Source organism: Phyllobates terribilis, unplaced genomic scaffold, assembly GCF_046119375.1.
Source record: "Phyllobates terribilis strain yellow unplaced genomic scaffold, ASM4611937v1 Scaffold_12__6_contigs__length_324123572, whole genome shotgun sequence".
Lineage (NCBI taxonomy): Eukaryota > Metazoa > Chordata > Amphibia > Anura > Dendrobatidae > Phyllobates > Phyllobates terribilis.
In genome coordinates, this window is record NW_027362772.1 from 288,719,844 (window position 1) to 288,737,039 (window position 17,196).

The 17,196-nt window shown below is 44.3% G+C and overlaps 1 protein-coding gene across 3 annotated transcripts in view; it reads right to left on the reverse strand.

The window, feature by feature from the left end:
- LAYN (layilin) overlaps window positions 1-16,553 on the reverse strand; it is a 57,464-nt gene extending 40,911 nt beyond the window's left edge. For 2 of the 3 annotated variants that reach the window (XM_073657140.1, XM_073657139.1), the window contains exons 1-2: window positions 14,290-16,553; window positions 7,302-7,599 (exon numbers count right to left, since the gene is read on the reverse strand). In XM_073657140.1, coding sequence (XP_073513241.1) covers window positions 7,302-7,599; window positions 14,290-14,368 — 377 coding nt within the window. In that variant the 5' untranslated portion in view covers window positions 14,369-16,553. The remainder of the gene's footprint in view (window positions 1-7,301; window positions 7,600-14,289) is intronic. The other variant, XM_073657138.1, reaches the window with a different exon arrangement.
- Window positions 16,554-17,196: the final 643 nt, after the last annotated feature.

Consider the following 17,196-nt stretch of genomic DNA (forward strand, 5'->3'; position numbering starts at 1 on the left):
TATAAGACATATTTTCATTTGTTTCACACTTTTTTGTTAAGTATATAATTCCACATGTGTTAATTCATAGTTTTGATGCCTTCAGTGTGAATGTGACACGCCCCCAGAGCAGTGGGGTACTCGGCAGCCGGGCCTATGGATGCCGGTATGGGGGAATATCACGGTGGCTGGCCCGGTCCATGGCCCACGGCGGTCACCAAAAAGGGGAATTATTTATAGGGGATTTGTAAAGTGTTTGTGATGCCACCTGTGGAATGCGGCTAAAGGGAGCCGCCGCTGCGGAGCAGTCCTCTGAAGCTGATGTTACTGCAGCAGGGATGGTGTGGCTCTCCACAGGAAGAGCTAGCTCCAGGGCAGTGTAGGGGTTGTTGGTTGCGCTGGGCGTTGTAGTGCAGGGGGGAAGATAACGCAGGTGAAATAATGGACGGAGGCAGTGCGGTGCAGTCATCCGAGTCTTTACTCACACTTGTTAAGTTCCTCAGGTTGCACTGTCCAGCTAACAGCCTCCTACGTCACGCTGCGTTCACCAGAACGAGGGTTCAGCTCTTCCTCAGGGAGTTTAGGAGCACCTGACAGAACCCCGCTTTCTTGTGTTCCTCTTGTAATGCAGCGGCTTGCGGCATTACTGTAATGGTCCAGGGTGTGTTTTGGCCGACCATGTACCCCCCCCTCAGGTGACTGGTCACATGACTGTGACATAGCACTGGCCCTGTGCACACAGAAGGTCTGATCACATGACTGTGACATCAGCACAGGTCCTGTGTGCATTGGAAGATATATAAACCCTGGCAGTTTTGAAACAGGTGTGTAAGGCGTGAGGCCTGTTCCCGTGTGGGACACCGTTAGCCTGGAGAGGCTTAGTAGGGCCTAGTGAAGCCTGGTGAAGCCTGAAAGGCAGAGGCTGGATCCTTAGGTGTAAGCGATCCCAGTAGCCTTGGAGGGCCAGAGGCTTGGAAGGCAAGAGTCCTGGAAGGCTGAGGCTGGATGTGAGGTGACGACTACATACCAGTAGCCTTTGAAGGAACGAGGGCTGGAGACCCCATCTGGGAAGCCGTAAAGCCACAGTGGTGGCAGAACAAGTCTGAAGCAGCTAAAACCCGGCAAAGGTAAAACACTGCTTGATGTGAACATTTCTATAAGTGACTTTGCTGGAGGCTATAACTGGAGCCAAGTGGGCCTGTCTGCCACTTGAAAGGCTCCTGGACATTATATGTAATATGTCGGCGAGCCACTGAGTTGGACTCGGTTATAGCAGTTATGAAGTAAAATAAACTGCTGGAGTGTGAAAAATGGAAAACGTGGCTGGTGTGCTTTAATTGACCCGGTGCAGCGAGTGTCCCCCAGCATGATGACTAGCGCTGCCTTACATGTGGTTAGAGAATGCGGGCAACGGCAGCCCGGTTGCTAGGGGCAACTGCACAGGACGACGAGTGTGGATACAAGCATCTTGCTGTGGCTCGGCGGGGTCACGAAGATTAAAACATCTTGCTGTAACTCGGCGGGGTTACGAAAATTGTCTTCGCACTCAAACCTGGTTTGCTGTGGCTCGGCGGGGTCACGAAAATGAAAGCATCTGGCTGTAACTCGGCGGGGTTACTAAAATTGTCCTCGCACTCAAACCTGGTTTGCTGTAACTTGGCGGGGTTACGAAAATTGTCCTCGCACTCAAACCTGGTTTGCTGTGGCTCGGCGGGGCCACGAAAATTTTTCCGGGGAAAGCGGTGAAGTGTCTAGTGTGAATAGTATACCGCGATGGCTGTGAACGGAGCAGCAAAAGAAAATGAAGCTATTGAGCGATTAAAGTGCCAGTTAAAACCGCAGCAGGTATTTGAGAAACGTCTACAGGACATGGTGCAGGAACGGCAGGAGCTGTGGGCACCGTATAGAATGGCTGCAGTGGACCATTCTGTGAACTCTCCGGGGGCGCCAGTATTGTCCCAGAGTGCCAGGGGAGATGGTAAGAGATGTTGTGAACTGAGTCCTAAGACTATTGCTGATTTTTTTTGTAAAAATCCCCCTACAGGTGTGGGTGTCCAAAAGGGGGCGGAGTCTCAAAAGGGGGCAGATTTTCACAAGAGCGTGGAGTATAGAAAACCAAAATTTGTTACTGGTTGTGGGTTGGTACCGCCTAAAAATGACGAATTTACCGTTGATAACGGGGTAGCTCCAGTAGAAGGGGTTGACGTCAAAGTGGGAGGTGACATGTTAGTCCACAAAACCATGGGGAGTGACACAGACCCCGTAGCTAATGGTGACACTATGAAAGTAGAAAGAGAGGTCAGTCAGGAGGGGCTAGACGAGGGGAGAGAGTCCCCCTCTTGTCGACAACGGCGCAAGGGCCACAAAAAGGTTGCTCCTGTAGTCTTTGCTGCAAGTGAAAATAAAGAAAATTTAGTACTGTGTGCCTTTGTTTCAAGTGTGGATTCTCCTTTAGAGGCAGAAGAGGAGGTGACGTTGCCAGTAGCAACCTCCGGTACAGTACTGAGACAGAAGGATCAGGATCTGACAGCCCTGAAAGAGGAGGTGGCCAGCCATGACCAAGAGCTGGAGCCTGTCAGGCTGCAGTGTCAGAGTGACGTGCAGCAACTATGGGAAAACCTGGAGGACGTGTCCTCAGACCAGCGGAACCTGGAGTCTGAACGGCAGAAAATATACCAGGTTGTGAGGAACTTACAGCGAGACTTGGAGGGAAGCAACGAGGAAATTAACCAATGGAAGGAAATGTTCCAGGAAATTAAGGAGAACCGCCGCAAAACCAAGGAGGAGGTTTTGCAGTTGAAGCTTGAGAAGGAGGCGCTGCAGGATGAAGTTTCAGGGTGTGAACAAAACCTAGAACGACTGCGCGAACAGTTCAACCGTGAGCTGTGTGAATCCAAGAAGGAATATGGTGAACGCAGTGGGGAACTGCAACAAATTAAGAGAGACTATGAGGATCTCCTCAGGTTTAAAGAAAAACTAGAGGATGATAAGGTGGATGCAGAGCACATGCGCCAAGTGGTTGAGACCACTCTGCAGGACACCCGTGATGAAAATGATGATCTTCGCAGAAAGACCCTAGGTCTGGAAGCTCAGGTGAAGGAGCTGCAGACGTTCTGTGATAATCTCCAGAGGGCAGAGACGTGCCTTAAGGAAAGAATCAGCAAGATGGAAGCTGAGCGGAAAAAGATGGAGGAGTCTATCGGAGAAGCCATAGACCAGGGCCAGGAGTTGGCCACTGGAGATGGGAGGTATGAAACAAATACCTACTCGAATAATGCGAGCTCGGATGATTCGGTGGAAGTAGGAGCCGAGATCAAGGAGCTTAAGGAGTCGCTACAAGCCCATTTGAAGCAAGAGAAGCTTGAGAGACTGGCTGTTGAGAGCCGAGTGGGCACATTGGAGACAGAGAGGTCTGAGAGAACTCTACTGTTAAAGGAGCAGTTGAAGCAGGAAGAGCTTCAGAGATGGGCTGCTGAAAGGCAAGTAGCTGAGCTAGAGGAAGAAGTTTTCGAGCTCAAAGGTCGCCTGGCAAAGTATCACTCAGTGAACGAGGCCTCCTTGGAGAAGGAAAAGGGCAAACAACTTGCACTCACTCCCTTATACCATGAGAAGGTGGACCTGAGGAGAGCTAAGAGAGTGTTAACAGAAGATAAATATGAAATGGAAGTGGTCAAGACGAAAATTCGTGAATTTGTAGCTGTGAGTCAGCTCAGGGGAAGCATACAGGGTGAAGAAGCTGAAAGTCAGTTGCCCCTGAAACCCGAGCCAGATGATCGTTTGGAGACCACTGGTGAGACAGAAACCTCTCGGTACAAGTGCCTCATAGATGTACCTGAGGATTTGAGAGAAGAATGCACCAGTGAGTCCGTGCATGAAGAGTTTAAGAAGGCCGTGGGAGCCTGTGAGGTGTACTCGACCTCAGAAGCTAAACAGCTCGTGGTCTTGTCCATGACCGAAGTCACAGTGAAGAGGGTGGCGATCCTAAGTGACATGCACTGGCGATGTATTCGCACGAAGCAGTTTCTCCGGTTGAAGATGGAACAAGCCGTTAGACAACTGGAGCTTATGAGAAAAACCTGCAGTCTGCGGGAAGAGGTCATCCGGGTGCCTCATGTTCTCGTGAGAAAGCTCATTGGGAGAAACGGCCGAGCCATGCAGATGATGGTAAAGAAGTCTGGTGTGGAGAAAGTAAGCAGTCCACGTGATCGTCAGGACTGGATACCAGATGAAGACGGCATGGTGTCATTCTCCGCTGTAGGAACGGAAGAAAGTCGTCTTGCATATGTACGCATGCTGATGGAGTACTGAGTGACCTACCTGCGAGTGGAAAGACAGCATCATCTGAGCAGCAGAAGATGGCAGCCGTCTAGAAATTGTGAGACCAGACAGAGAAAGGGCCCCCTAAATAACAGAACAGCTACAGCTGAAGTTAGGGACCTTTCAAGATGTCCTGAGAGTAGTGGGCGTGGGTTTAGAGGTAGTGAGACCTCCAGTAACTCAGGTTTGAGAGGCCCATACAAATGACCCAATAGAGTACGGGACAGTACGGAGTCTAACCGGACCTTAGATACCAGGGCGTGTGAGTCACACTGCTGTATGGACCGCTGGGAGCGGGGGAGGTCTGACAAGGTTACGACCTGGAAAGGTGACTTGACGAAGTCAGTGACAATGACAGATGGTAGGTCCATAAGGAATGGGTTAATGTCGATGACTAATGTTCCAGGGGCTGAGCAGCGCAATTGTCAAGTACCTGGTCTCTGTATGAACTGTGGGTTATAATGTGATTGTGTATATCATGTGTTCAACCACACAAGTTTGAACAGAGGGGGGGGGATATGTAATGCTGCGGCTTGCAGCATTACTGTAATGGTCCAGGGTGTGTTTTGGCCGACCATGTACCTCCCCCTCAGGTGACTGGTCACATGACTGTGACATAGCACAGGTCCTGTGCACACAGAAGGTCTGATCACATGACTGTGACATCAGCACAGGTCCTGTGTGCATTGGAAGATATATAAATCCTGCTAGTTTTGAAACAGGTGTGTAAGGCGTGAGGCCTGTTCCCATGTGGGACACCGTTAGCCTGGAGAGGCTTAGTGGGGCCTAGTGAAGCCTGGTGAAGCCTGAAAGGCAGAGGCTGGATCCTTAGGTGTAAGCGATCCCAATAGCCTTGGAGGGCCAGAGGCTTGGAAGGCTAGAGTCCTGGAAGGCAGAGGCTGGATGTGAGGTGAGACCACATACCAGTAGCCTTTGAAGGAACGAGGGCTGGAGACCCCATCTGGGAAGCCGTAAAGCCACAGTGGTGGCAGAACAAGTCTGAAGCAGCTAAAACCCGGCAAGGGTAAAACACTGCTTGATGTGGACATTTCTATAAGTGACTTTGCTGGAGGCTGTAACTGGAGCCAAGTGGGCCTGTCTGTCACTTGAAAGGCTCCTGGACATTATATGTAATATGTCGGCGAGCCACTGAGTTGGACTCGGTTATAGCAGTTATGAAGTAAAATAAACTGCTGGTTTGTGAAATACTGGAAAACGTGATTGGTGTGCTCTAATTGACCCGGTGCAGCGAGTGTCCCCCAGCATGATGACTAGCGCTGCCTTACACTCTCTAGACCGTCTTCACGCTGGGTCGTCTCCCTCCTGCCCTGCGCTTCCCCACTCTCAATCCCGCTCAGGTTCTCTGAGGTCCCTCCTGTCTTACTGGAGTTCCTGGACCTGCTTGACTCTCACGGGGATTAGAATGAGGCTTTGGCAACTGAACTATATAAGCCAGAAGTCTCCGGTTTTTCCAGCCGAGACTTGAAGTTACACGACTGGTCCAGAGGCCGGTCCCCTTCTTGCGGCCTACGATCCCTCTGTCTTCTGACAGATTCGGGGCGTACGGGTGCCGTCCTGCACTCGCTGTACCGCCTGGGATCCCTTTTACTAGAACGGAGCCTACTCCTCTGCTCCCCTCCTGGGCCTCTATGACTGGGGCCTACTTATGGAGCAGAGCTCCTAACGAGACTCTGCTCCCTGACTGACTTCTCTCACTCCACTCCACTGACTCTCCTGCCACCCTAAGATGGCTTCCCTTTATATACCTACTACTATGGTGCTCCTCTAAACTGCTTCCTCCACCCACACCCACTACTGCTTCCCCCTACCTTTGGGTTCCCCCCACTCCAGCCAGGGACAGGGCTCAGCAGCTGCGCACATGCATGTCGCAGTGTAGTGTTGAATGCGGGAGTTGGGGTTCCGGGCAGCACTCCCTCCTTACCTGAGAGAAGGGGACACCACACCTCTGGTTGAGGTGCAGTACCTCTGTGGCGACTGAACCCTCAGGGGCGCCACAAATGTACAATTTTCATAGTCATGAAAATACAGAAAAATCTTTAAATAAGAAGGTGTGTCCAAACTTTTGGTCTGTACTGTATGTGTGTATGGTGTGTGATTTGGATAGGTGTGTGTATAGTGTATGATGTATGATGCATGTATGGTTTGTAATATGTGTGTGTATATGTGTTAATGGTGTGTTCTATGTGTATGGTGTGGGATGCATGTGTGTATGATGTGTATATGTGTGTATGGATTTAGTGTGTGTGATGTTATTATACATAACATATTTTTGGCTGACAATAGAGTGTATTTTATTAAGCAGTAAATGTTAATTTTGACTATTTTACATGTATAATGTCGCTCGACAGTCCGCAGTCTTGTAGAGATTCCTATGAGGGTTTCTTAGAGATATTTCGACACGATGCTCGCAACCAGTTCCAGTAATAGCAATGCAGCTGTGGTCTGGCACTAATCCTAAACACATGCGGCCCGGCATTTACTTCTAGTGTTACCTTGTGTTAGAAAGTGTGCAGAAACCACACGGCAAAAACAGCACGTTCCTCATGGTTGGTTTTTATTTTTACTTTATATTACACCGTTCATGTTAATACTATATAATGTGCTGGAAAATAAGAGAAAGAAATTCCAACTGGAGCAAAATAATAAAAAAAAACAATTCAGCCATTGTTTTTTTTTGGTGTTCATTGTGCGGAAAAAAATATATTTTTATATTTTAGTGGCTTAAAAATTCAGAAGTTTGTAGAAGAAAAATAATTGTGGTGTTTATGGCGCCATTTTCTGAGACCCGTAAATTTTTTAATTTTTGGTTGCTGGAGCTGTTTGGGGGCTTGGTTTTATGTGTGACGTGCCTCCAGGTCACTGCCAGGTGCCCTCCACAGGTTTAGTACTTTCCTGTAGTTTAGGACTTTGCAAAAAAATGTCATTGAGTCCAATTACTACAAAAATTTCAGAAATGAGGATGGACGTCGGATATTTAGACTTACCAAAATGTTGGTTTGCTGCCATCCACCCAGGAGTAAAGACTCTGACAGTCGCTCGAACTCGGGGATTCCTCCTCGATTCTCCGCAGGCCGAGCCAGAAGTCCCCGTCAGAAGCAGTGAGACTCTGGATGAGAATCTGGATGAACTTCTGCTCGGCCTCGGACTTTATAGTCATCAGGTCGCCCCCATCTCGTCTACATTCGTCCTGAGCTTCCTGGAAGGACAACCGTCTTGACGTATCATGGAAGTAAATGATTTTATAGCACGGCTTCTGTGTGCCTTGCTTGCAGACAATTTGCCCTATAACAGATAGAGAATTCATTTTTATGCTCGGTGCTGCTGTATCTTTAAACATTTTTGGCAATGTTTTTTTTTTATCACGCTCTTTATTAAAAACCAAATATAATCTTTTAATTTTTCCACTGGCCACTGGTTTTGTTTTCAGACTCATATTTCCTGTTTTTTTCAGGAAGAGTTTTCAGCAGGCTCCTTATCATCAGAGACAGAAATACAATGACAGGTAACAAGTCTATACACCTAATAGCAAAGGATTCACCATTCGCAATAGGTGATGTCACAGCTCACCTCCTCCTCTTCCTGTACAATGACTGATAACCCCTCTATATTCAGTAAAAAACACAGGATCCACCATTCACAATAGGTGATGTCACAGCTCACCTCCTCCTCCTGTACAATGCCTGATAAAACCTTGATATACAGTAGATAACACAGGATTCACCATTCACAATACGTTATGTCACAGCTCACCTCCTTCTCCTCCTTCTGTACAATGACTGATAACACCTCTATATACAGTAGATAGCACAGGATCCACCGTTCACAATAGGTGATGTCACAGCTCACCTCCTCCTCCTGTACACTGACTGATAACACCTCTATATACAGTAGATAACACAGGATCCACCATTCACAATAGGTGATGTCACAGCTCACCTCCTCCTCCTGTACAATGACTGATAACACCTCTAAATACAGTAGATAATACAGGATTCACCATTCACAATAGGTGATGTCACAGCTCACCTCCTTTTCCTCCTGTACAATGGCTGATAACACCTCTATATACAGTAGATAACACAGGATCCACCATTCGCAATAGGTGGTGTCACAGCTCACCTCCTCCTCCTGTACAATGACTGATAACACCTCTATATACAGTAGATAATACAGGACTCACCATTCACAATAGGTGATGTCACAGCTCACCTCCTCTTCCTTCTGTACAATGACTGATAACACCTCTATATATAGTAGATAACACAGGATCCACCATTCACAATAGGTGATGTCACAGCTCACCTCCTCCTCCTCCTGTACAATGACTGATAACACCTCTATATACAGTAGCTAACACAGGATCCACCATTCACAATTAGTGATGTCACAGCTCACCTCCTCCTATATACAGTAGATAACACAGGATCCACCATTCACAATAGGTGATGTCACAGCTCGCCTCCTCCTCCTGTACAATGACTGATAACACCTCTATATACTGTAGATAGCACAGGATCCAGCATTCACAATAGATGTCACAGCTTACCTCCTCCTCCTCCTGTACAATGACTGACAGCACCTCTATATACAGTAGATAATACAGGATCCACCATTCACAATAGGTGATGTCACAGCTAACCTCCTCCCCCTCCTGTACAATGACTGATAACACCTCTATAAACAGTAGATAACACAGGATCCTCCATTCACAATAGGTGATGTCACAGCTCACCTCCTCCTCCTGTACAATGACTGAGAACACCTCTTTATACAGCAGATAACACAGGATCCACCATTCACAATAGGTGATGTCACAGCTCACCCCCTCCCTCTCCCTTCACATTGACTTTTGCACAGATTTTTCATTACTAAAGATAGGGCCAGGGTCTGTTCATTGCTGCTAATGTACATGTGTTGTTTCCTGAAACAAAAGGAAGTTAGAGTCCAAAAAAGCCGTAGTTCTCGGTGCGGAAACTGCAAGATTTCTCATGTTTAAACAGATCGTGACATGAAAAAAAATGTAGGAAATTAAAAAATAAAAAAATTTAACACAAAAACCAGATCAAAACAATAAGTCATTTTCTGATGATGATTTTCCTTTAATGCGATTTCACCGGCAGATTTTGGTCCATAAAGAACATCAATCACCGATATCCAAAGAGCAAATGCAGACTGTAGGGGGCAATCACTCATTAATGCAATTGGTTGGTGCTCGTACACATTACATATTCTCGGCAGCACTATTTATGTGGATATATGAGCTGCCGACCACCACCGCACCCGACGTACACTGTACATGGAAGTAGTTAAAGGGCTGGTCTCATACATCTCCCACTCAGGATTCCCTCTATAAGCCACAATGACTCTGCACAACCAGATCCCATTCTGGCAAACTCAAGCCGCACTTTTATTACACAATCATCATTTTCTGCCCCCGGTGGTCAGAGCGACCACATTTTTAAAAGAATTGTGTCTGATGAGGCATCTCCTTTAAGAAATAGATTGTGAAACTTCTCTTCAAATATTTTATCACTAGAAGAGATCGAGCAAAATTACAAAACATAAAAGTAAATAGAAAAAAGAAATAAAAAAAACTGAAACAAGCCACCTACCTGGTTTATGTGTCATATCCACTGATGGAAAGCAATAAGACAGAGAACGGAAGACATTAGTATCAATAGTCATTCCCATATGTCACAAACTAGTGGCGTTAGGGGGTGCTATTGGTGGTAAAGCTACTCTATCTGGTCAGTGAGATTTGCACCAGTCACTGATACGTCCGTCAGATGCAGATCGAGAAGTGCGATTCGTCACTAAACAGAACAAGAACACGTCTCTTCCAGTGGTAGCAGCTTTACACCACTCCATGCGACGCTCGGCATTGTGCTTGGTGATGTACGGCTGCATGCAGCTGTTCGGCCATTTGTGCTGATACCAGAGGAGGTCCAGACTCTGCAGTTATGGGGTCAGCAGAGCGGTGGTGACTTTTCTGCCCTCAGCTCCTCAGCTCGGCCGCCCACGCTGTAAAGATCTTAGGTTTGTACCCACAGCTCCTTTGCAGACCCTTGTCTCCATGGAAACAGACAACACTTAAACTCTGTGTAGTCTGATCCTGAAATCATGCTGCCCAGTTTCTGTTCGTAAATTCTCGCCAGTCTGCTTAACAGTAAAGTAGGGGTCAGACACAAAGCAGGATCAGACAGTGATAGAAAAGTAGGGGTCAGACACAAGGCAGGATCAGAAACAGTAATAGTAAAGAAGGGGTCAGACACAAGGCAGGATCAAAAACAGTAATAGTAAAGTAGGGGTCGGACACAAGGCAGGATCACACACAGTAATAGTAAAGTAGGGGTCAGACACAAGGCAGGATCAGACACAGTAATAGTAAAGTAGGGGTCAGACACAATGCAGGATCAGAAACAGTAATAGTAAAGTAAGGGTCAGACACAAGGCAGGATCAGACAGTAATAGTAAAGTAGGGGTCAGACACAAGGCAGGATCATAAACAGTAATAGTAAAGTAGGGGTCATAAACAAGGCAGGATCATACACAGTGATAGTAAAGTAGGGGTCAGACACAAGGCAGGATCAGACACAGTAATAGTAAAGTAGGGGTCAGACACAAGGCAGGATCAGACACAGTAACAGTAAAGTAGGGGTCAAACACAAGGCAGGATCAGACACAGTAATAGTAAAGTAGGGGTCAGACACAAGGCAGGATCAGACACAGTAATAGTAAAGTAGGGTCAAACACAAGGCAGGATCAGACAGTAATAGTAAAGTAGGGTCAGACACAAGGTAGGATCAGACACAGTAATAGCAATGTAGGGGTCACACACAAGGCAGGATCAGACACAGTAATAGTAAGGTAGGGGTCACACATGAGGCAGGATCACACACAGTAATAGTAATGTAGGGGTCACACACAAGGCAGGATCAGACAGTAATAGTAAAGTAGGGGTCAGACACAAGGCAGGATCAGACACAGTAATAGTAAAGTAGGGGTCAGAAACAAGGCAGGATCAGACAGTAATAGTAAAGCAGGGGTCAGACACAAGGCAGGATCAGACACAGTAATAGTAAAGTAGGGGTCAGACAAGAGGCAGGATCAGACACAGTAATACTAAAGTAGGGGTCAGACACAAGGCAGGATCAGACACAGTAATAGTAAAGTAGGGGTTAGACACAAGGCAGGACAACTCCAGGATCATACACAGGCACAGGATCTGTGAGTGTGCATGTGTTCGACACAGTATGGGGTACACTGATGCCAAACACCACTGGTGTCAGCTAATCTCCAGGGAGAACAAAGGATCATGCATTGAAAATCCTTCCTTTTCCGCCATCATCATTACCATTGGGTGAAATTTAGGAGATATCCACAGTGGATTCCACTGAAATCGATGGGTCTGGCTTACTTTAATCTATTGTGCATAAGGACCTTATAGGGGTTGCCCAAGTGACTTTTTTTTAAGGCAATGAATATTACAAAATAAAGAAGCAATACTCACCAGTTCTAACCCCCATTGCTCGGGTGCGATCTCCCCAGTGGTCTCCGCTGGGACCATGAGTGATGATGTCGCATTCTTCAGGAAACTGGAAGGGGCCATCATTAGATGTGAATCTGTTGATGTCCCATTCAGGTCACCAGGTGGCCAATCACAGGGTCAGAGATCCACCGGGGCTATAGGAGTTATAGTTATAGCTTCTGTAACCAACAATATAGGGCAGACATCTCCTATCTCCAGAATACCCATACAGCTAAGGTTGGGGACCACTGGTGTAAGGATTACTGATCCCTACCCTGAAGGACATCTGGTCTGCAGACCCCAGGAAGGGCACCAATCACGGCAGGGCACTTTTCAGCAGCCTCTTCCCGATTGCTCGGTCTGTGCAGGCGCCTGTTCTCTGCTGGTGTCAATGTCGCTATTCTACACCATCAGATGTTTAGCTCCTTTGTGACCGGATGGACGATCTTCCCGTATAAAGACCCTGAAGACATTTTTCCGAAAATTGACGATTTTTCAGACCATGAAGCAGGAAGCAGATTTTATTATTACATTTTTTCCAAGGACAAGAGTTCAGCGTGCGAATAAAAGATCCTTTTCACAAGAGGCCACGGCCTGAATATAATGTGCCGGGATGTGAGGATTTCACTGTCCTGTCTGGTTAGGGTGACACGGTGTAGACTGGGGGCTCTGGAGACACAGATTGTCAGGGTCCCGCAGCAAATATCTAATATTACATGGGAAACTGCTATAAACTCCATGATTCATATATGAGTGCTGAGGCGTGAGGCATCGCTTACCTCGCAGGGGGATTAGAGGGATTTCTATGGATGATGACAGCCCCCCCCCCGGGAAAGAGATGCACTATACTGGTAATTACAGGGGGATCCCAAGCTGGGGGTCTCTACTCTGTGCAGTGTCTAATAATGATAAAGGCAAGGAGTGTTCTGTACCGACCATGTAAATTACTGAAACAGATGTTGATAGACAGATAGATAGATATTAGATAGATGATGGATAGATAGCTAATAGATAAATATTAGATAGATAGATAATAGATAGATGATAAATGATAGATAGATGATAGATAATAGATAGATGATAGATAGATAATAGATAGATGATAGATAGATGATAGATAATAGATCATAGATAGATAATAGATAGATAATATATGATAGATAGATAGATAATAGATAATAGATAGATGATAGATAATAGATAGATAGATAATAGATAGATAGATAATAGATAGATGATAAATGATAGATAGATGATAGATAATAGATAGATGATAGATAGATGATAGATAATAGATCATAGATAGATAATAGATAGATAATATATGATAGATAGATAATAGATAATAGATAGATGATAGATGATAGATAGATAATAGATAGATAATAGATAGATAGATAATAGATAGATAGATGATAGATAATAGATAGATAGATAATAGATAGATAATAGATAGATAGATAATAGATAGATGATAGATAATAGATAGATAATAGATAGATAGATAATAGATAGATAGATAGATGATAGATAATAGATAGATAATAGATAATAGATAGATAGATAATAGATAGATGATAGATAATAGATAGATTATAGATAATATATAGATAATAGATAGATGATAGATAGATGATAGATAATAGATAGAAAGATAGATAGATAATAGATAGATAATATATAGATAGATAATAGATGATAGATAATAAATAATAGATAGATTATAGATAATAGATAGATAATAGATAGATAATAGATATGGGATAGATAATAGATAGATAATAGATAGATAGATAATAGATATGGGATAGATAGATAATAGATAGATAGATAATAGATAGATGATAGATAGATAATAGATAGATAGATAGATAATAGATAGATAATAAATAATAGATAGATTATAGATAATAGATAATAGATAGATAGATAGATTATAGATAATAGATAGATGATAGATAATATATAGATAATAGATAGATGATAGATAGATGATAGATAATAGATAGAAAGATAGATAGATAATAGATAGATAATATATAGATAGATAATAGATGATAGATAATAAATAATAGATAGATTATAGATAATAGATAGATAATAGATAGATAATAGATAGATGATAGATAATAGATAGATAATAGATAGATAATAGATGATAGATAATAGATAGAAGATAGATAATAGATAGATAGATAGATAGATAGATAGATAATAGATGATAGATAATAAATAATAGTTAGATTATAGATAATAGATAGATAAATAATATACATAATAGATAGATGATAGATAGATAATAGATAGATGATAGATGATAGATAGATAATAGATAGATGATAGATAATAGATATATAATAAATAATAGATAGATAGATAGATAATAGATAGATAATAGATGGATGAGACCCCTCAGTCTGCTGTCCATATTACTTTGCACTCACCGCTCTGCAGCCTGGTTCCTGTACAGTAGTGGAAATAGACCCAGACAATGGTGGTGAGCGCTCGGAGCAGATCCATCATGTTACTGGTCCCTTGTACGAGGTGTCCTGTGTATAAAGTGTCCAGAAGAAGCAGGTGGAGAGCGCCGGTGTTCACACAGTCCAGCTGTGGAGTGCAGGCAGCTCATGCTCTATCTCTCCTGGTATTGATGCAGTGATCTGCAGGGCAGTGTGCACACCAGCCCCAGCACCGAATAAAGAGAGCGCCACTGTAGGGTGATCAATACTAGTCTATGTGACACATTGCTGGAGGGGCAGGATCCATCCTCGGCCAAACCAATCCGGGCAGCAGGTTGGTTTCTGCTTCATTAGAGTAAGAACTTGTCAGGAGTCTCACCGCCGAGCGCTGTCATTTTAATTACTTGAAAGCAGCGACTTCTTAAAACCGGATTGATTCCTCCGAGCAGCAGCCTGGAGGAGTCGCTGACATGCACTATATATCCAGATTGCTCTGCTCACATCAACGTACAGGTGATTTCTGGTTATTGGACGATGATCCTCCTTTGTATAGGGGTAGTGAAAATCCGCGTCCTGCTCATTAACCCTATTCCGTGATGGAAATCTATTGATCACATTGCGCTTATCAATGGTCAGACTATCGATTACACCTTAAATCTGGAGACGTTACTGGAAATTAGGCCAGGAGATATTGAACAAAACATAAATTGATCCATAAAATGGAGCTGGAATCGAACACTCTGAATTCTTATCTAAAATGTTCTTGAAAAGATGAGCTGGTATAGCAGAGCCAAGTATGTTTTTAGTTGCTGTTGAAAGATGAGCCAGTGTAGCAGAGTCAAGTTTGTTTTTGTCGTTCTCAAAAAATTACCTAAGTTAGCATAGCCAAGTTTAATTCTGTTGAGGTAGCAGAGCCAAGCTTGTTTTTGCTGTTCTCGAAAGATGACACAGTGTAGTCGAGCCAAGCTTCCACTGGTTCTCGAAAAATAAGTTAATGTACCAGAGCCAAGTTTGATTTTGTTGATGTAGCAGAGCCAAGCTTACTTTTGTTGTTCTCAAAAGATGAACCAGTGTAGTAGAGCCAAGCTTGCACCTGTTGTTCTTGAAAGATGAGCTGATGTAGCAGAGCCAAATTTTATTTTTTTTGTGTAGCAGAGCCAAGCTTTCTTTTGCTGTTCTCGAAAAATGAACCACTGTAGCAAAGCTAAGGTTTCATTTGTTGTTCTCAAAAGATGAGCTGATGTAGCAGAGCCAAGTTTGATTTTGTTGGTATAGTAGAGCCAAGCTTGCTTTTGTTGTTCTCAAAAGATGAACCAGTGTAACAGAGCCAAGTTTGTTTTTGTTGTTCATGAAAAATTAGTCAAGGTATCCGAACCAAGTTTGATTTTGTTGGGTGTAGCAGAGCCAAGCTTACTTTTGTTGTTCTCGAAAGATGAACCAGTGTAGCAGAGCCAAGCTTGCACTTGTTGTTCTCGAAAGATAAGCTGATATAGCAGAGCTAAGCTTGCACTTGTTCGCAAAAGATGAGCTGATGTAATAGAGCCAAGTGTGATTTTGTTGGTGGAGCAAAGCCAAGCTTGTTTTTGTTGTTCTCGAAAGATGAGACTATGTAGCAGAACCAGGTTTGATTTTGTTGTTCTCAAAAATGATCCGGTGTAGCAGAGCTAAGTTTGATTTTGGTGTCCTACCTGCTACATCTGCAGGTCTGAATGGTTGCTACAGAACAGGAGTTTCTAAGAAGATGCAGCAGATGCAGAATGATCTTCCCTTCTAACTAGATAAGCACCTAATCATTAAATCATCACATCCTTGGGCTAGAAGGAATAAATCTTGAGGTGGCTGCTCCGGGATTAGGACAGATATTGATCCTTCAGTCCTCCTTAGCATTTACAAAAAATGGCCATTTTTCTTTCCGCACTGGGCTTTGTCAGCAGAAAGCCACAGTGCACACACAGGCCGTTAACTTTTCTCTATGGCAAACTTACTCAGCAAAAATGTCCACGATCCCGAAGCTTCTGGGGGGTGAGAGAAGCCCTGAAATCCCAAGAAAGAGAGACGTTAAGAGCTCGGCTCTGGAGATCTCATGCAGAGTGCGGTAGGAAGCTGGAGGACCCGCCGAATGTCTCCGCACCCTGCAATCCTCTCTTTTTCTATCTTTGGCTGAGCGTATTCATAAGCTGGAACACTATTTCCTTTTTCCCCTGCTGCAGAGAGATGACTGCGGAGTGAAGCCAGAAAACAGAGTGAGTGCAGATGATCCTGCTGTTTATAAAGTGGCGGGGATGGGAGCGTGAAAGGAGCTATTCATGGAGTCCGTTCAAAAGACTTCAAAAAGTTTTTAACTGTCAGAATTTATTAAAGCAAAACTTCCAACTAGTTTAGGTAAAGGAGTTCTCCAACTTCTGAGAAAAAAATAAATAAAAACAGCCTCAAATATTGTAAAAAAAAAAAAAAATAGACACCACTCACCTCATTTTTTTGGCGATGATGCTAAGGTGGTCCTCCTTATCTTTGAAGAGAGGGAAACTGACGGCACAACCACTCAAAATACAAAAACTTGGCTTCTTTATTAGAAATCCATTAAAAGGTGTAGCAAAGCCAGGTAGGCTCGGGTTAAATCCTAGCTATACAGGTTTTGATTAGCTGCACCTGGCTAGCTCTGAATATATCCAGGCTTGGTGTTCATCTTAGCCAGTCAGCCTGGGGAAGCTGACCTGAGTGGATTGCAATGGAACTGGAGAGAGAGACAAGCCAAATCTCTCTATGAGAAGAGACTACACAGGGCCATGTGCACAAAACTGCAAGTATCAGTGGTTGCTATAGACAATAGCTGTTTTATTTGACCAAACTGGGACTAGCTCAGTTGTGTATAAGTAGCCAGGGTCTATTTTG